The following is a 20,393-nucleotide window of genomic DNA, read 5'->3' as shown; positions in this document are numbered from 1 at the left end:
GGAACACATCCTATAAACAAAACTATCCATCACTCCCCAAGAAAAATCAAAAAACAACCCCAAAACCACACACTAACCCCACACACAAATCCACCCAACCCCCCAATACCAATCAACCAACAAAAACACACATCACAAACCTCCCCACAAACACACAATAACCCCAACTCTTTGTCCAAACATACAACCATTACACAACTTCAACCCTGCGCGTTCAATTTTTTTACATCATGAAAACAAAAACAATCTCCCAAAACACCCTAACTTACATCACAAACATTCCATAAATATAACCCCAATTGTGGTAAACACGTTCTCTCCCAAAATAAAACGTATTTAATGGCGTTTAGGCAATAAACATAATGATTACGACAATTATCACAACCCTGTGTGTGTGTTTAAACTTATTTTGCATACCAGTGTGTGTTTGTTTGTTTGGCAAGGGGGGGGTGGGGGGAACTTAAAAAGGGGGGGAACCCCCCAATCAATAAATCACCAATCCTCAATGGAAAATCAAACCAAATTCCCCAAAATAACAATACCCAGTGCCTCCCCACCAACCAAAACCATAAACTCAACAAAATATCAAAAATACTACAAAAACCAATAGAAGTCGGGTAAACCAAAAACACTTTTCCCAATTTAAAACTCCATTTTTTTTGTTGTACCACAAGGGGGGGAGGGAGGTTGTTTGTCCACATAACCACTCTTGTCACTACCATTCCCTTAAAACCCCCTTTTGTTGGGTTTTTTATATTGTTGTTTGGTTGAATATTAAAAACTCAACCCACCAAAAACAAACCAACATTAAATTCCCCCTGCCAGTTTTAAAAAACATTTTTTACAACCAAACCAACCCCAAAATCACGGTCCTGCGGCTATGACACCTACACTTTGTGGGTGTTGGTTTAAACAAAACTCACATTTTTGTGTGTGGCATGTTTTGTTTTTTTTACCCACATAAGGGTTTAACCACGGTTCAAATTTTGGGCATAACACCTTCCACATTTTTTTTACCATTTCAACTGGGCCCCTGTGTGTGTGTGTCTGTCTATCCAACCCCCCTTTGTTTATATGTGTGTGTGAGTGTGTGTACTGCTTAGGCTGGCAGTCTGAGGGATTTGGAGCTCCGGGCAGCGCAGGAGGACTGTGTGTGTGTGTGTGTGTGTGTGTGTGTGCATGTGTTTGGTGGGTTATGGTGGGGCAGAGATGGCTGGCGAGATAATATTTACCCCACCCACCAACACCACCAACCCCCCACCCAGCAATTACAAGAGGCTTACATGAGGTTGCAGAGGAAGAAACACAAACATCCTCTCTTTCTCTCTCTCTCTTCGTCTCTCTTTTCCTCGTTATCTTCTCACTTCTTTTAGTTTTTAAAAGTCACATTTTGACATTTTGGATTTCGAGCTGTTGTTATTGCTCACCACCCACATGTCACATTTATGGGGGGGGGGGTTGCTTCTAATGAGACGTTTTATGCTCACACATTATGTATGGCCCTCATAGAGCTGCTAATGAACGCTGTAAATTTGCATACTTTTCTTTTCTAATCACTGACAAGCGCATGTGTCTGGATTTATTTTGAATTTTATGTGGTTTGTTTTTCATATTGTACAAGTATCCCATTCATCCTTTTCTTGCTAAAGGTCCTCTCATCCATACTTAATGTTGAAAGAGAAGGCTGCTGTTATTTTATTGTTTTCATGGCGGCAACAAATTCCACGAAACGACTGAGACCGACAGTCGGTGTCTCAATACTTTCTGACTTCTCTGTGCTGTCTGTGGTACCTTATCGAAGCCTTAAACATAAAAGCAAGTCACAAATACTTAAAAAATACTTTAAAAAAGGCTAATTAATTTCCTAAATCAGCTGGGTGGGTGATGTTTCAATGTTTATTGAGGACTATTTTGAGCTGCAGATTCATACAATCAAACAGTGCATGTGGGTTTGACTCAGAGGTAATTATATTGCCCATGTCTACTATTGTGGAAGACTGTTACCCAGTGCAACGCTGTGGCTCACTGATGTCTTTTTAATCACACAACACTGGAGATCTGTGGCCCAGACAAATAAGCTGTATCAGGCTACACTTAGCAACAGCATAAATGTAATTCTAGTCAGCAAACTGATGAAGTAATTACAAGTAATGTCAAATTGTCTGTTTTTGCTAACATTAGCGCACAAGCAGCAACCTCTCATGCTTGAAAACAAATTAGCGCGGAAATGCAAAAAAATTGCAGTTCCTGAAATCGCTACTTGAGGCTAGCTCCAAGAGCCACTCCATCTCTAAAGACCGTCATGTTAAAATGCTAAACTTTACAGCAGAAATAAACATGTTTAGAGCCTGATTTAAAAAAAAAAAACAGTTTTGGCTTCTATAGCTAATCTCAATATTACTGACAACTGTACGTAGGTTGAATTTTTATGTAACTCACCTGTTTAAATATAATTTAGGCTGCAAGTTACTTATTAATTAATGGTGTGGCCATTTTTAGTGACAGGTATGTGCTGTCCATCGACAAGTTGATGGTTAGATGATGTAACTACATCAGAACTTTAAATTCACAGAGCAGGGACAGCTGCAGGTGTCACTATTTCTATTTCAGTTCACGAAATTGTAACATCATTGTTGGCAATAAGAAAAACACAGAATATCATTAGCCCTCTCCTTAAACCTCAAAGTTCTTCCTGACTTGTTTTATTTCTTTACCCATTTTCACTTCATGTGCATGACCTGCTCTGTCCTTTCCCTTCTTTTTCTTTACTGAATTGCTCACAGCGGATTGGAGCATCCATTATGTTGTTTTAAGCTATTTTCACGGCCTTAACCTGGCCTTCTTCCATTCAACACAGAAAATACTTCAACTGATAACGCCGCTGTCTTCTCCCACTCCTTTCTGTCTTTTTCTCTCAAACACTCTCTTCCCCTCTCTTTTTCTGGCTTTCTCCTGTCGGGTTCATACACACACACACACACACACACACACACACACAAACAACCACACGTACACTCCTCAGCCCAACCCAATGGCAGAGGCCGGTAAGCCAAAACTATGACAAAACGCAGCAGCTGTGGTTAAACAAAGAAAGGAAGGAAGAAAGAATGAGAGGAGGAAAGAAGGAGGGAGGTGAAAGGAGTAGGAGAAATAGAGCCCTCAGAAACTTGATATGTTGTTTGAAAATCTAGCCAGCTTTGATGCAGCACATGCATCTTTAAAGGAAAGCCAAAGCAAATGCACGCCTCTTGATTTAGAAAAAGAACGATAGAATGAGAGATGGTGGGAGAGAAAAAAAAGCGCAGTGCAGAGAGAAAGAGAGAGAGAGTGGAAAAGGGCTGGGCCTCTGACCTCCAGAAACCTCTCTCTCTCTCAGCCTTTCTCTCTTTCTCCCTCTTTCTGTCTCTCTGCCGTATCTCCCCAAACCCTCCAATTACAGTAATGAGTGGTTGAGAGCGAGGCAGAGAGAGGCTGTGCGTGACTGGGAGGATAAATGGAGGAGAGGGAGGAAGGGATAGAAGAAAGAGATTCATCACCGCTTTTTATCTGCTATGAGTGTCACTCATCCCCTGACCCTGCGCTGATTGGTCAGTGAAGATTAACAGCCGGGACCAGATGTCAGGACCTGGAGAGCTCTCTGTTGTCACACTGACTTTGTGAGAGCTGATGTGTGGGCAAGTGTGCAACGTGGATTCAAATGAAAATGCCACTCGAAGGCTGCTCTTATTCAAAGCACCTTCTTGTAACAGCAGTGCGACCATTGACGTTATATTAAAAATCGCTGCCGTCCTTTATCCTCATCTGCAAAACAAAAGTGAACGTTTCACACACACACACGTGGTCACATGTGGTTGTTTTGACAATTCTTGTGGGGTGACACCTGATGCAGGCACATGTGGTTGATCATGTGAAACAGCGTTTTACGTGTGATGAATTCACATGCAGGCACCTTGGGGTTTTTTGCACATTTAACACATGGAACAAAAGGAGTTGATACAAGAATGATGAGTTTTTTTCATTCGAATTATGTTTACAGGTTAAAACATGAATTTTACCTTTTTTCCCCAGTAATGATGCAATTAATTTATTACATATTTATTGAAAAATTGCAGAAAGTGGCAATTGTACTCAGGCGTGGTATGAATCGGGTGCATCTAGAATGACCTTAACAAGCAAAAACTGCACACATTTGCCAGTTTGCGCCATAGACTGTATATAAAAATGCAGAATGCATTTCCGCCAAATGAAGCCAAAATATCCCTGAGCAGGCAGCTGCCATCTTTTGCTATTTGGAGCCAGAGACTACACAGTAGTGATCTCTGCAATATCAAGTATTACCCAAACTCCAGTCCGACCAATCAGCACCATTGATCAAGACTATGTTACCACCATTGATTACACACACAGCTGTCAGTCGTGATGTCAAACTCTCTTTAAAAGCATCAAATAACTAATTAAAACCAAAGTTATCAAAAAAAAGCTCTTGAACAAACAACAGGGTAATAACAACTACCTAAAAGAAAGAAAATATCTTTGGGAAAAGTTTATTTGATGAGTACTTTGAGTTTTTAGTTTGGCCCATGTCCTAACCATTAACATAGAGGGAGCCAGCCAAGATGTTTTGACTTCACTTTAGGGAAGCTGTCATGTCGCCCATCTTTATTATACAGTCTGCGGTTTGTGCGTCTCAAATGTGAGGGATTTACTGATTTTCTTGGCTTTATGTATTTCATTGTAAATTGAACATATTTAGGTTGTCAGTCATTTGTCGATAGTAGAGTTTGTGATGGCTATTTTTCACTATTCTCCGGCATTTCATGGACTAAATGATCTGATCGATAAATTTAGTTCTTGAATAGACTTTTTTTTTTTTTTTAAATGGTGTCTCATCTGAAAACAACAGCCTGGATGTAAGATGTCATGTCTGTGTGGTGACTGAAGCACCTGCACAGACCATTCATTGACAGAAGCATTTGGAGACATAAGCAGAATCTTAGGCTCCTCCCTGTAGCAGCGTTCTAATTGAACTACACCACGTGTCCTCACATAGCTGCACATCTCTCACAGATTGTTGGAAAGGGGTGAATTTTGCAGAGCACTCACAGTAGTACCTGTAGTCATTTAAAAGGGGATGTACTGAGTAATAAGTAACAGCTGGACAGAAATATAACGTACTGCTTGAGGCTGTAGATCAGGTGGTAGAGCAGGGTTTGTCTTTAATCATAAACTTGTGGTTCAATCCCTAACCACTCCCGTCTACATTTTAGAACATCCTTGAGCAAGCGGATGTGTGCAGAAAAAAATAATGAAATAATTGCTAGTTGGAGCCCTTCACTGGAAGTGAGGGCTTGTGTGGAAGCTGAACTTCATTCTTTTGTGACTTATCAACATACTTCCCTACAAGTTCGGAGTCTCAGTAGGTTTTCACTTGAACAAGAATCCCTCATTCTTATGAATCACCAAATGCTTGTCATTTTTGGCTCATAAATTGTTCAGTGAGTCAAATTCCCAAACTACAGCTGAACTGCTCTGCACCCATTAAGCTACACAGGCTCCCCTCTATCTCCCTTTCTGTGTGTGTGTGTGTCATCACCACAACACTGTACAAAAAGGCCTAACTCTCCCCAGCTGGTGCCCGCTGCGGCACCAGTCATACATGCTGAACCATGACGCTGGAGTGGAAAAAAACCTCACTTGTGGCATCAGCCAGCTCTTGATTTGTTCTGCTTGTTGTGGACGGCAATGGCGACCCCCCACCGAGTCACGCTGTTTCATCCCCCTCCACTTCTACTCCCGCTTTCATCCTCCAAACTTCACCCCCCGAAAACCATCCCCCTACTGGGCTCACTTGTTCCGTTGTAGTGTTAATCCACTTTTACCACTTCCTCTCCTCCCACTCCCCCGTCCCTTCATCTCGCTCTCCCTGTTCGGCTGCATTCAGTCGCTCTATTTACACGACTGTTTGTGAAAAACTGTATTGGCGAATACAAATAACCAACAAACAAGGGTTTACACATCTAAGCCGTGCGGAGATGAGTGATTGTGCAGCTTAAAAACATGTACTTTAATCAGAGTTCTTGCAATTATTCTTTATGGCATATTGATTCAGTCCCAAGCCAGTTAAGTTCATAAATTCCTTGTGTTGAATAATCCTATAAATCTTATTCATTCTTACTTATTTACAATAGCACATAATCTATAATAAGTTCCCTCCGCAGTCAACAGAAGGTTTTTCTTGCAGATCTAGCTCTTAAAGGCATGTATATCTTTCCCTTTCTTGTCTGCCTCTGTATCCATGCTCTCATTCTGTCGTACACCTGACTCTCCTGTGAACTTGTCTTCTGTTCAGCAGACAAAGCTTGTGCATCCACGTGGGAGTGTGTGTGCCTTTGTGTGTGTGGTGTTGTTTTTTTGCTTCAAAGAGGGGTACCTGCTCAGATGAGGGTCTGACGGCACTCTGCGCGCACGCTCGGGAACATCTGCATGTTTGTGTGGGCGCTGCACAGCGTCTCCCCCACCCCACCTCCTTTTCTGTCTGTCTGACTCTGCCTCTCACTCTGTGTTTGTTGCAGCTTCAAAGCTATCCCCAAAATAGGCCTTTAATCATAGTTTGGTGTGTGAGTGGCTTGGCGGTTAGAAGCTATAAGCAGAGGCTGGGTGTATTTATAGCAGGCAGGGAGAGGGAGGCTGGAGCTCCGCTGGATGGCTGATGGGGGCAGATTACAGAGGCCAGGCCCCGGATCGAGACCTTTCCAGCCGGCCGTGAAGCAACAGGCGCTCCCCCTCATTCCCCCGTCTTCCTCCTCCTTCTTCTCCTCAGCCTCGCATTGGAGTTCTGTTTGGTCTGGCTTGGTTTGGCTTGGTTTGATTTGGGCTGGGTTGGATGGTGAAACTATGACATGACCCTGAGATAACCTACAAGGGAGTGTGCACTTTTAAACACAGACACAAGCACATTATACACTATATGTACCCTGATAGTGACCGTTTTCATGGAGTTGGAGAAAATGAAGCTGTTGTACCGCTCTCTTAACTTAAACAGTCATTTAACATCACAGAAGTCAGGAGCTGCTTCTCTACTGCTGCTTTGATCAGTAAGCTTGTTTGTGTTCTTGTGTGACTTTGGCATTTAAAAGTGTCAGTTCAGAATTTACCAAAGTCGCACAATAACACAAATTAACCAACTTATTGAAGCAGCTGTAGACCAGAAGCTGTTAAATTACTGTTTTTCTCAGTGGAGTCTGGTTTGGAAGAAAGATCTAACAGCTAAATTTTTCCATAGGAAATCACTGTCTGACAGCAATGTACAGCTGTGAAAGTATTTTAAATATAGTGTGCACTTAAACTGATATTGATATTTTTAGGTGCTTAAAATATGTTTTATTGAGCATGGATGTCACAGCCTGCTTCTCCAAACTGGGGTTGTGCTGACAGACATCTGCTGTATGTAATTTACTGACTATGGTCTAAGTACCCCATATGACCCTACTTCAAAAAATCAGAACTATTCCTTTAATATCAAACAAAAGTTGTTAAAAAAAAAACGCTTTTCAAAGAATCGTCTACTACCACAGCTTGGTTACCTACCTTCAGGCAACCTTAGTTTCACTTCATTTTGGTACACTATGAACTGATCATGCATTGCCTTGAACATTTTTTGTCCTTGTTGCTAAATTCCAGGGAGATAAACACATTCAATAGACGAGTGTTAACTGCTGAAATGTGACCTTTGTCACAAAAAATGAACCCATAATCATGATCCTTTTATAAAGGCTAAACTATGCTACTATGCTACCACAACCTGTTGTTTTTAAAGTTTTTGGGACATGCACTTGTTTAACCAATGCAGTGTAATATAACATGGTCTCAGTGAGCTGTAGAGGTACTGGTAGGCAGATTTTGTTACCTTTGGACGGAGCAAAGCTAGCTTTCTTGCCCCTGCTTCCTGTTTTTTTGCTAAGCTAAGCTAATTGGCTGCTCATGGAGGATCAGCGCGCCGCTCTCAGGACTTTTAGCTGACAAAAAATGGTAAATTACAGGTTCACTAAGATGGTATATCTTTCTCAAGCTCGTTTTTCATATCTGCATTTTTTTCTAGGAGATTTTTCTTTTCTTCTCCTCAAGATCTCTTTATTTAAATGTAGACTATGTATTGTTATCAACAATATATATAATCCACCCACTCACAGACATATCCAAATGGCTGTTCTCTTTGTCTCTTTTTATTAGACTCTTTTATCACAGTCTCACAGCCGTCTAAAGACAAACACTCTCTCTCTCTCTCTCACACACACACACACACACACACACACAGAGCCGGTGAAGAGGTTTTGTATTGCAGTGATCTCTGATCATGTCTGTTTCTAGTGGTACTGACCCTGGCCAGGCCCTCTGAGTTGTCTATCTTTTGTGTTACCGCTTTTTATTCTCTGGCTTTCTGTTTGCCCTTTTGTTTGTATTTCTGCTCATCTGCTGGACTCATTACGCCTCCCCTCGTCTCTGCCCTCTATTTCTTATTCCTACTCTTGTATTTATATTCTCTCTTTTCCCTCTGCTCCTCTGCTCTCTACAAACTGTTGTTTGTCAGCATCAAAGGCCTTGTAATTTAACTAGGGTTGTAACGGTACACAGAAGTCACGGTTTGGTTCATACCTCGGTTAAGGAGTCAGGGTTCAATGCTAGTTCGGTGTGAGATCAGTACAGTGGGCAAAAAACAAATGCAGACAGTAATGCAATTGTCAAAGAAATACAAAATCCTCTTGTTAGGGACCGAGAGCATTTTGCCGATTGGCTACTTTGTTAAACCGCATTCCCTATATAAAAGGATCATTTAAAACACTTCTGTATTACACTTTTCCAAAAGCCAATAGGTCACAATGGGCAATTTGAGAAGAATCTCTTATGACATGAAATTTAGAATATACAAAATAAATAGAAACGTTTTTTAAAAATTGCTTCTATGTCCAGAGGCTGCATGAAAGCAAGAGGCTCCGAGTTATTTTTTCCTCATGCTGGTGATTGGCACATTTGACTGATGCTGTTGAATGAGCAATAGCATGTTGGAGGAGCATTCACACAACATCCTTGTCTTCTATACAACTCTCTCTATGTAGCTGTTGTAACGGTTAGCCGGTAAACTCCAGGCAGGTCTTCTTCATTTTGTGACTGACTCAAATGCCGGTTCGCTTCTTGTGTTAACCTCATCACATGTTGCTAACAGGGTACAGCTAAATGTGTCCGGGCAGAACCCATGCCCATGAACTTCAGTTCCACATTACACGCATCAGTCTACATACCATGTATTCTATATGCAGCTGCGTGCACAGAACCGTGACCCCTGTGCCGTGATGGTTCGGCACGAATACAGAAACCGTCACAGCCCGTAATTTAACCCAAACCGCCTCCACACACAGTCACCAGCCCTCAAAATGATGGAGAAGTTTTAAAACAATCTAAAGCTTTAAGCAGGTTTCAGATGTCTCACATGATGTAAATTCCGAGCTGATTCTTTTCAGGATGCAGTGAAAGGACAGGATTGTGTGTGTTGTACTGCTGCTGTGTAGTCAGTACAAGGTCAGTGAGAAATTATGTGTCCTTTATGCTTTGGAGTTGTTACTGTTGCTGTGCTTTTTTCATTTTTTCTTCTCGGTCGTTATTAGAACATAGGATTGCTCCTTCTTTGGCACTTCAGTTTTCCTTACCTTCAAATCTTTATAGCTCTAAACCCTTTTTCTTTTCTCTTGACACTGATTTCTCTTAAACTCGCAGATGGTGTTTTCATACATTCAAACTCATGCACTGTCCTTCAGAAAACATACACACTTGTTCACTTGCACATAATAGTGATGAACCACAGGTGGGGACAGTCTTGTGTTGGTTCCAGAGAAACCCACACTCACTCAGGTTTACAACAAACACACGTATACATGCACGCACGCACACACACACACACACACACACACACACACACACACACACAGCAGGTAGCCTCAGGGCTGCCACAGTGTGGTGACAGATGGTAAGTGCCTCTGCCCATATCGCCTCTTAATGACAGAGCCGCTGATCACTTCAAACAAGCCACTCGCTGCAAAACTTTCCCTCTGTTGGTGGAGAGATGTTCAAGTCACTGAGCAGGTACCCTGGAGAACTATTCAGGACTCTGTGTGTGAGTCTGTGTGTGTGTGTGTGTGTGTGTGTGCGCGTGTGTGTGTGCAAATGCAACGTGTCTTTTTGCTTAGCCATAAACTTTGTATATTCAGTTTGTGTTCATGTGTTCAGACGCACACTGATTTGTGTGTGTAGCCACGTACCTTGAAACAAGTGTGAGCTTGTGTTTGTGTGTTTGTGTGTGTGTGTGTGTGTGTGTGTGTGTGTGTGTGTGTGTGTCGGTGTCGGTGTGTCGATGTTGGTGTGTCTGTGTCTGTGTCTGTGGCTGTGTGTAAGTAAAAGTGTGTCAGCTCTGGAGTTTTCTTGCCCGGCTGTGTGGAACACAGCAGATGTGCTCAGCTCTCCCCTGAGGATGCCGCCTCCCCCACCTCCCTTCTCTCTCCCCCTCTCTCTCTCTCTCTCTCTCTCCCTCTTTCTCTCTCTCCCTCTCTCCCTCTCCCTCCCCCCCCCCCCTCTCTCTCTCCTCTCTCTCTCTCTCTCTCCCTCTCCCCTCTCTCTTCTCTCTCTCTCTCTCTCTCTCTCTCTCTCTCTCTCTCTCATCAGGCTCCCTCATCCGTACATACCCTCCAATGTTTCTACACCGCTGCTCTTCACATAATAAGCTGACTTCAGTACTTATCCTCCTTCCCTCCTTTGGTTACTCATTCCCTCCTCTCCTCTGTCTCTATCTCTCTCCTTCCATCCATCTGTACCTCTCATTACATGTCGCCTACCAGTTTGTTGTTTTTTTTAACCATATCTTAACCAGATTTGATTGATGTTTTCTGCGTGTCAACATGCACCTACATGCATGTAAGTTGGTTTAATTGGAGGGTTTTATTGTGGGTTTTGACTTTTATAGAACAATTCTGGAGTCAACAGTTAAAACTTGGAACAGTTGGTATCTTTATGCACGAAAATAGTCACATTTAGAGCAAATGAATTACCACGTATAATCAGTGTCGGGGAGGACTGAAGTGCATGTAATTAAACAAGTAGTTTAACTACATTTTGCAGTAGCTTCCTGGTAGCTTTATTCAAACTTGCATAGTGATTTAATTAGTGAATTTTTCTACATTTTTATGTAGTTAACTATTGAAATTATAAACGGTTTTTGGCCATAAAAAAGAAAGGATATGCTTTTTTTTACCATTACTTCCTTACTGCAATTGAACCTCCTGAAGCTGTTGCATGCTATTTTAGAAGTTAGCTGGCTAACTTTACTGCTTCCTAAAAAAACAAAACTGACATTCCTTGAAGTTACCAATAATCAGTGTGATATTTTATGTTTTTGGTTAATGTATGACTTGTGAACAAGAGGGCAATTTTAACTAAATTGAGTGGCTTTTTTTTCTGGCGCATGTTTTTATTATTATTATCATATTACACATTGTAAATTGATCATATTTTACACAGTAGTTGAACTAATTTTTCTAGATAGATTGAGTTCCCCAAACATTTTTTTCTTTTGAGTAGCTTTGTAGTTTAACTTGTTCCAGGGTGAAGTGACTGGTAGCTTGCAAAGCTATGCTTTCAAAGTAGCTTCCTCAACACTGTGAATAATATCAGCTTGTGCCCTCGTTGTAAGAGACAGGAGACTCAAACTTAAATTGTATGGGGCCCACTGGCCCGGTTCTCCAAAGGGGGCCACTTGAACACTGGTGATGCAAAAAAAAAAAAAATTAAGGGCCTAGAGAGACACATTTTGGATTCATCTGACAGATGCACAGTGGTAAATCAGACTTCTGCTGGTCATAGATGACAAGTTGTGCAGGCAGGCTCAGCTTGCTAAATGTGAAATAAAAGCCCCTTTCTTACACTCCAGTTTTGCAGCCTTGCCATTAAATTTTATTATTACTCCAAGATAAAAGATGGGAGCAAAAGCAAAATTGGAAAATTAAATCAAAAAATTGTCACAAAACTGATGTGGCCTTCAGGCGAATTTGCATGACCAAACATACGCTCTCCCTGATTAGCTTGTACTTGTTGCATTCATTGGGTGGGCTTGTTAGACTTAAGCAAGAGGGATGAGATTGGTTTGTGTTAGAGTGAAAGTGCCAGGATGAGCCAATCGGGGCAGAGTAGGGTGGGTTATAACTTCACTATCCTAGGTAATACAAATTTGTGGCCCTCAAGGTGCGAAGTAATAATGCCCAAGACTCAAAGAGTCTTGTCTGTCTTGATTCTGGTGCCACGTTTTGTCTTAAATGGTCAGTTCATCGATGTTTTGCGCTCAGTTGAAAGCAATGTTGGCTTTTGGTTCAATGACTTTTATTTGGTATCACGCTTCCAGTGACAAGCCTCACTTTTATAACCAGTTGTGTTTTTTCTCTCTCTCTCTCTCTCTCTCTCTCACACACACACACACACACACACACACACACACACACACATACACGCACACACACATGCGCGCTCAGCTTCTTCATCCAGTACAGCCAGCTCCATGTATATAAGTCTATTTAGTCCCAACTAGGCCACAGCGTCACATGAGCAGTTAGTCACACCATAAATCACACCAGTTCCTGCCATTTCCTCCCTGGATTTCAGCTTCTATTTTCGGTCAGGGGGAAATGGGCGAAAGAAGTGATAATATTCATGCTGTAGAAAACAAAAAAAGGAATATTCTTATTCAATTTATGAGATCGCATTATGTGCAGCGCTAGCTGTCGTCTCCCCGCGTTCTGCACACATTCTATCAGCCCAGATAAAGTGAGAGAGAGGAGGAGACGGAGAACAAGGTGACACTACAAGCAACAAGAGTGTGGATAATGAAAACTAAACACCATCCTTTCTCTCTTTCCTCCCGTTTCTGTCTTGCTTTCTCATCTGCTCTGCACCACTAGTTTGTCTGTATGCTAGTCAGGGGATTTGAACGGTGTGTGTATCTGGGCGTCTTTATGTATGTGTGTGTGGGGGAGTGAACAGCAAAACAGTGGGTGCATCTTTTTTTTCTTTTTTTTTTTAAAGTCAGCTCTGGTTTTTCAACAAACCCTGCAGATGGGACCGTGGAGAGAACATTTTGTGATTTCCTCATAATCTTTTTTGAGATTGTTTGTGTCGGTCTGTGAGCACCAAAATGAGAAACAACCCTAAAAAAAATATGGGCATTCTGTTAACAAATTAGGCAATCCTGAGATAAATTACATCGATTTAGCCATTTGAAGTCACAGGATCAATAAGTGGATTTACAAGGACGCTAATATTCTGTTAATACTCTGAGTGATAGCCTAATCAGAGTAAAAGGCCTCGTTTAGGCTTTCATTTAAATGCAATCTTCATCAGGATGTGCAGCACAGATAATCAACTAATCACACCTGCAGATTTACGGCCATTATCTGTGTGCATTAATAAGCATTCCCATACTCTGCATTCTGTCCACATCCCTTCTTTCTTTCCATTCCCAATAAGGTCCAACTCTAAATCCCCGTATTGTTGTGTATTGGTGCCTGGATTAAGCTGCTCTCTCTTTATTGCTGCAGTGCTGTGTGTAGGAGTCCTTTACCAATCTTTAGTCTAAACACTGTGTCCAATTGAGGTAAAACACAGTTTAAGTTGTTTTCCAAAAACAAGATTAGCCGATTTTCTCAATGTGAAAATTACCAGTTTCAATGGGATTTTTATTGAACAAGTATATGAATACAAACCTCCTGGCATCTAGCTCAATAACAAACTCGCTTTTAAAGCTCACATTAAAGCGCCGGCTGATTGAAGCCGCTGAAGGTTAATTTCTTTTATAGATTAAAAGATTTGGATTTTGAAGATTGCGCAGACTTGCATCCTTTTCTGTCAGCGCTAGATTATGGTATCATCTGTATTCATCAATATGTACGACTTAAAAAATGCTGGCTTCAGTCTGCTGTTAAATTCATAACATGGCTGCTATAACAGCGCACGTCACTGCACTCCTCATCAAAACAACAGCTGGAAGGGCAAGAGCATCATTGCTTCTTGTTTATTTGCACAGCTTCTCTAAATAGACGACCACCTTATCTTGCTTCTGACGTGCAGATCTCAGACTTGCCCTGATGACTGTCTTCTGCTCCAGGTTCTTAAAGTAAATACAGAGCTTGGGAAGCTTTCAGTGTTCCATCCTGCAAGAATCATTTACAGCAGATCGTAGTGATAGATACAGTGGGTAGTCTCAGCAAACTCATTAGGACGCGATAAGTTAAACCCATGAGAGCTTCTAGTCTGATTTTTTTTTTTTTTTTTTTCATAACTTCAGTTGTGTTTATGTTGTGTTGATACTTAGTTACTTTCTCTGTTCAATGAAATTAGACTGGGATACTTTACTGTGGTGGTTGAGGACATAGCAAAGATATAAATGGGGTCAAATTAAATCTTGTAGCCACTTAAACGAAATAAGAGGGCCATCAGTCCACTATCTGCTGACCTTGAGAATACCACAAGCTATAGATATTTGGTAACAGAAACATTAATGTTTAAACCTGCACTAATGATTTTTTTGGGCCACTTGGGGGCGGTACAACAAGCTGTAAAAATGGTCATGCTTACACATCCAGCAAACACTGAGAAACATTAGTATTGATTTTGAGTCGTGTTTTTGATCATCTGGCAAATGCAAGTCTATTTACTCTTCTTTTAGCTCTGTTTTGTTCTCTACCAGCTTCAGAGGGAAATATCCAGCTCTTTGGCTGTGAAATGTTATACATAGCTGTTGAGAGCATATGTATGTTCTCAATGTATTATTTGACCAAGATCATATGTTACCCATGTTTCCAGGGTAGTAAGTACCCAGGGTCCTATGTTCTCAGCATACTATGTTCCCCAAATCCTTTTTTCTCAGTGTCCTAAGTTCCAAAGATACTATGTTCCCAAAATCCTATATTCCCATGCTCCTACGTTCCCAAGACCCTATGTCTCCAAGGTCCTATGTTCTGAGGGTCCTATGTCCCCCAGTTTAGTTGTCTGTTAACACACATCAAGCCTCCTAAGGCATTCATGACACTTTGTTGTTACACTCTGTCTCTAAAATAGCTTTGGTTCACTCTGCATATCAATACATAACACCTCATAACAATTATCAGAGGAGGAGCAATAAATAGATTAAAAAGTGAGAACAAAATCAACAAGTAAGATTTCATGTGAAGGATTTGGACCCCTTTTCCTTTTTTTTTTTGTTTTTGTTTTTGCCTAACCTTAAATCATTTGGAGAGGGTAATAGTCAATTCTTATGGATTTCTCACCTTAACCTGACCTTTGACCTTTTTTCTAACCTTAACCTATTTAGAAATGGTGATTAAACCTGGCCCTAGACCTCTTTTCTAGCTTTTTTTCCCCCATAACTTAATTGGTTAGTTGTTGTTTGTTTCTAATAAATTCATTCGTATAATAGTTTTTTTTAATTCCTCAGGCTGCAATTAATTTTTACCTGTACCTGAACAATTTCATCACTTTCAGAGTGACTTTAGTCCCCTGAGCTAACCCATGTCATTAAGTGAATACAGAGCTGGGAAACATCTTTCTCGGGTTCCAGTTATGTGCTATATAGAACTGGGGGACCTTGGGAACATAGGTCCGGGACAGGTCGTGTACAGTGTTTTTATCAAAGCTGAAAACAGCTGCCTACAAAAGGACATTGATGAGAGCATTCTGAGTGAATCAAAACAAAAAAAGCTGCACCCCATAAAACAAAAACAATGAGCTGGAAGATGTAAAAAAAAAAAAAAAAAAAAAACGCTGTAGAGCTGAGGGGAATTCATAGTGTTTCTTTTTTATGTGTGTTTGTCACTTGGAGTGACATCTTTTACAATAGAGGGATAAGGCAGGTAACAGATTGCAGAGATCTCGGCAGATAGATGGACACTGAGATGGTGAAAGTTTATGAACAGATCTGGCCACAGGGTTCAAATGTGCTGGAGCTCTCAGACGTGGTGAATATGAAAGTTGTTTAAGGCAACACAGTTTGAAAAGCAAAGACGTGGGTGAGATGCACCATGTACCGGACGAACAGAATGGACGACATTAAGCTATAGGTGGTGAAGTGGGCGAGGCTCAGTGGTGTGAATAAACTGAGACATCAACTGATTTCAAAAAGGAATGTGTGAAATGTTCTTCTCAGGTTTTATTCTGTCGTCTGTCAACATATATTATATAATATTTTGCAGCTATGTATCATCAGTGATGTAATAATGCTTCTGTGTGTCTTTATCCAGATGTGTTGGACAGCATGGCGAGGTTCAGCATTCAGGGAGTGTTCAACTACAGCATGCTGACTCTGTCCGACCATGAAAGGGTTTTGTACGTCGGAGCACGGGAGGCGTTGTTTGCTCTGGACCCCAACGACATAAGCAGACAGCTACGGCCTCAGGTATCACACATGCAACACACACATAACACACACAAAACCACTTTAAAGGCCTTATCATTCCACTGTTTAAGGAGATTAGATTTGTTACAATAGTTCAGTATGGGAAGGGTTTCATGAAAAACAATTGTATCCACAACACTGCCTGACTAACTGTCACTGCAAACGCCCACACATTTTGAAAGGCTTTTGTCGAATTGTGAGAAATTAAATGATAACACATAAGATTTAATATCACAGAGCTTCATGATGGACGGTTCAGGAATAAAAAGCATCGTCGCTTCCACACTGCCTGGTTACTGAGCGCTGCAGAGATAAACACACATTTCAAATACTTCATTTAAATACACCAAATTCAATTATGATATTAACTGTGATATAATTATTATAGAAAAGGTTTAGCTTGGATTTGCAAGAAAAGGAAAAAACCCACAGAGCATATTCTCTGCTTCTGCTGCACTTCTTCACTGCCTATTAAGTTGCAGACTGACCTTATTTTATTCTTTTTTTGGCTCGTTTTTGGACTCAAGGACATTTGAGAGTACACACAAAAAAAAATTTGGCAGACAATCAGAGAACTCTAATAGTACCATAATAAAGTCAACTGAGTCATACTAGTTGTTGGGTCTTTTATAGGTCTGGCCTGTACTTCTTTTAATAAATCTTTAGGGCTTTTAGAACCTTATAATGTACGAACTGTCTGGTAATTTAAAGTCGTCTCAAAATGTGTTAAAGTGTCCTCCCTAAAGGGTCAAAATATAATAAAATGTATTAATTGCCACTTTTACTGAAGAGCCCTCTGTGTCAACTTTTCCAACGCAGAAAACAGCCTTTATTTTTATTTTTGAGCTTAATAAAAAATTTAAATTAAAAGTAAAAATCAGAAGGTAAAGCCATCAACCAAAGTGTCATAGCACTTATTTCAAACATAGACAGCCAATTATATGGAGCACCAAAACTGCCAAAATTAATTTTAATCTGGTTATGCAAGTCAAAATTGAATATTTCAATGAATAATATTGTTTGATTGTTTGTTAAATTAAAACAGAATGTTAAAACAAATGTACTGATGCTATTGTGGTCCTTGATGAAGAAAAGGAATAGCTAGCTAACTTTGTTAGCGTTAGCTTGCCATCTAAAATATTGATAATTTAGACTTGATACAGCAATACAATGTTTTAGTGTTGTTTAAGTCACTGTCAATTTAAAATGTTTAAGTCCGGTTTTATTAGACAGAAACTCATTACACTTCAGTTCACTTTATGTTCTTAGTTAACTTTAGGACTTACCTTACATTAAGCTAACTTAACATAAATGGCAGATTGGTGCACCTTTTAGTGTCAGGGTGTCTCTCTGGCTCCCATTTCTTCAAAACATTGTTTTCCTTTTTGACAAATTCTAAAGAAGTGTGTCCAAATATCCTTTTTCCAAGCAATCCCTTTTTGCAGTGTTGTCATCATGTTGCTTTCATTAACTTGCTGTCATATTGGGACAGGCTTGGGCAGTATTTGTTTTTTCATAACTTTCCTACCTTTCTAAAGTTTCACCATATTACTGTGCAGTGCTACCTACCTAGTTGTGAAAATATGCTGTTTTTCCCTGCAGCCACATTTTGTTGTTGCTCACCGGGCGTTAACAGTCCTATAACGTTATCCCCTCCACTCTCAGTCCCCATGTTCACTAGCTCAGCTGCCTGTTCCATGAGTAGAGACTGACCTCTGGTGGCGCATGATGTACACTATATTCAATACATCATTAATTCAGCCTCTCCCTGTGTGTTAATAGAAAGATATATCTGTCTTTTGATGGTGCTGAAAATTATACTGTCAGGATTTCTAAATACCGTGGTATGCCGTGATAACTCTTTAGAGGGCAAAGGGAATTTGCACACATCCCTCAGTCAATTCAACAACTGACAATGCTGACATTTTGACCAACAAACTAAGAAGGAAAATATCGTGCATGTTGAATGTTCATGCACTGTATTAGCCCGCCACTAACATATTAGTCTTGTCTCACCTCGTCAAAAACTGCTACAAAAAGAAGGTCTCATACTATAATGATTAATTGTTAGTCAGGAAAGGGATTTTTACATTATCAAGTTTTATATATTTTGGACTCAGTTCAGATGTTTTCTGACAAGTTATTACTTTATTTGGAAGTTATTTATGTTATCTGTTGCTAAAAGCCCCCGACAGTAATAGTTGGAGCAAGCTGCCAAATATCAAGATGGTAATGTGCGTGGCTATTGGCTCCAATGTTTCACTTCTGTCAGCACAAACATATCCACTGTGAATGTGTGGGAGTACACAGGCACACACACTTGCCCATACACTTTCACAGGCTTTGGCCCTGTTTCTCAGAGTTTATGATGCACTTATTCAATCATGTTTTTTGTATTGTCCTTGTTTTAATTTGTGTATCTTGTTTTTTCTGTGAAGCACTCTGGGGCAAACCTGTTTTGTTAAAGTGCTCCATAAATACCCTTGACTTGACCTAATACACACGCTTACACACGCTCTGAGATGTTTAAAGCCTCGGAGACTCAATCTGGTTTTGCTTTGCTCCCTCAATAATTGGTCCATATTGCAATCAATACAATTACAGCAGGCTGATGAAGGTGTAGTGAGCAGCCTGCAGCAGTTTGGGAATTGTTATCTGATTTAGTGCCGTAATGAGCAGTTATTAGATGCACACACACATGCGGACACACACACTGTCACACGCGGCACAGGCTCAGGCTGTTTGAGTGAGGGTTATATGAGTCTTACAGTACTGATAAGACCACCTGTTGTCAACCCCCAGTGTGCGATGTAGAGGGAGGCAGCCAACACAGAAAAATTACAGTGTGTGGATGAGGGAATAGTTCATCCCCTTCGTCACCATCTGACCATCACTCTCTCACTCCTCCTCCCCCTGCCTCACTTTAACTGCGACTCTTTTATATCTTTGCTGCTGTATTCCTTCAGTACTTTCCTGCCAGTCTTTCTTCCTTGAATATTTTTTCGGGGGATGTTTTTCTCCAAATTTTTTGAGACACTCAGCTTCCATCTGTGTCTGAAGAGCTTCTTACTACATTATATAGTTACGTTCTTTCCCATGATCATTGTGTTTTGTTATTTCATTTATTCATTTGGTTTAATCATCTCATGTGACAACTCAGAACACCACTGATTCAATTTTTACTGTATTGCTATAGTAATTTACAGTTACACCTCGCTTCAGCATTTTAAAAAAATACAAAATGATGCAAATATTGTTCAAATGCTTGAAATTTGGTTCACATTTCCATTTATTCTTGCTCTAGTTTAAGGTGCATCTGTGTACAGGAAATTACTAATTCAGCCAGCACTCTGAGTTAATAAGGAACCAGTGTTCTTTTTTAGTCATTAGCTAATGGCCAAAGCGTGGACTGCATTACTTGTGCTGACACTGTATGAGATAGAACATGAGAGATTAGTACATGCCTTTGAAAACGCTGAAACCAGTGTAATAGCACTGAGGTCCCTCAGCAGTTTAGACCATTTAACTGACTATGTAGGATGCTTAGTAACCAAACTTTATACAATTATGTGTCACACAAAGACTCTAAAATACAGAGCTTAGTATTAGTGCCATGCATTAGTGTCCTTGACATGTGGCAGATTTGTCTTTTTAGGCTGTTAACACTGAGAGCTACTTCTGCAACGTATCTTAATATGGTTTGTATATCTTATGAAATTGCGCATACAAAGGTACATATGATATCTCACAAATTAGTAAAGTTACGTAGGTAAGGCACAGGCAAGAATGGTTATCCAGGTTAGCTTTAGTAAAAGAGAAAGTTAAACAATGTCACATTACTTATTAAATCAAATGTTACAGAGCTAATGTCACATGTTAAGTAATGTTAAGTCACATATTTAATGGAATGTTG

General features: G+C 40.4%; 1 protein-coding gene across 1 annotated transcript in view; it reads left to right on the top strand.

Moving 5' to 3' along the window:
- sema4c (sema domain, immunoglobulin domain (Ig), transmembrane domain (TM) and short cytoplasmic domain, (semaphorin) 4C) overlaps positions 1 to 20,393 on the top strand; it is a 173,784-nt gene that overhangs the window by 116,545 nt on the left and 36,846 nt on the right. The window contains exon 4 of the mRNA XM_042489017.1: positions 16,326 to 16,480. Coding sequence (XP_042344951.1) covers positions 16,326 to 16,480 — 155 coding nt within the window. The remainder of the gene's footprint in view (positions 1 to 16,325; positions 16,481 to 20,393) is intronic.

This window comes from Plectropomus leopardus, chromosome 6, assembly GCF_008729295.1.
Source record: "Plectropomus leopardus isolate mb chromosome 6, YSFRI_Pleo_2.0, whole genome shotgun sequence".
Taxonomy (NCBI): Eukaryota; Metazoa; Chordata; class Actinopteri; order Perciformes; family Serranidae; genus Plectropomus; species Plectropomus leopardus.
This window is presented reverse-complemented; position numbering and strand designations above follow the sequence as displayed.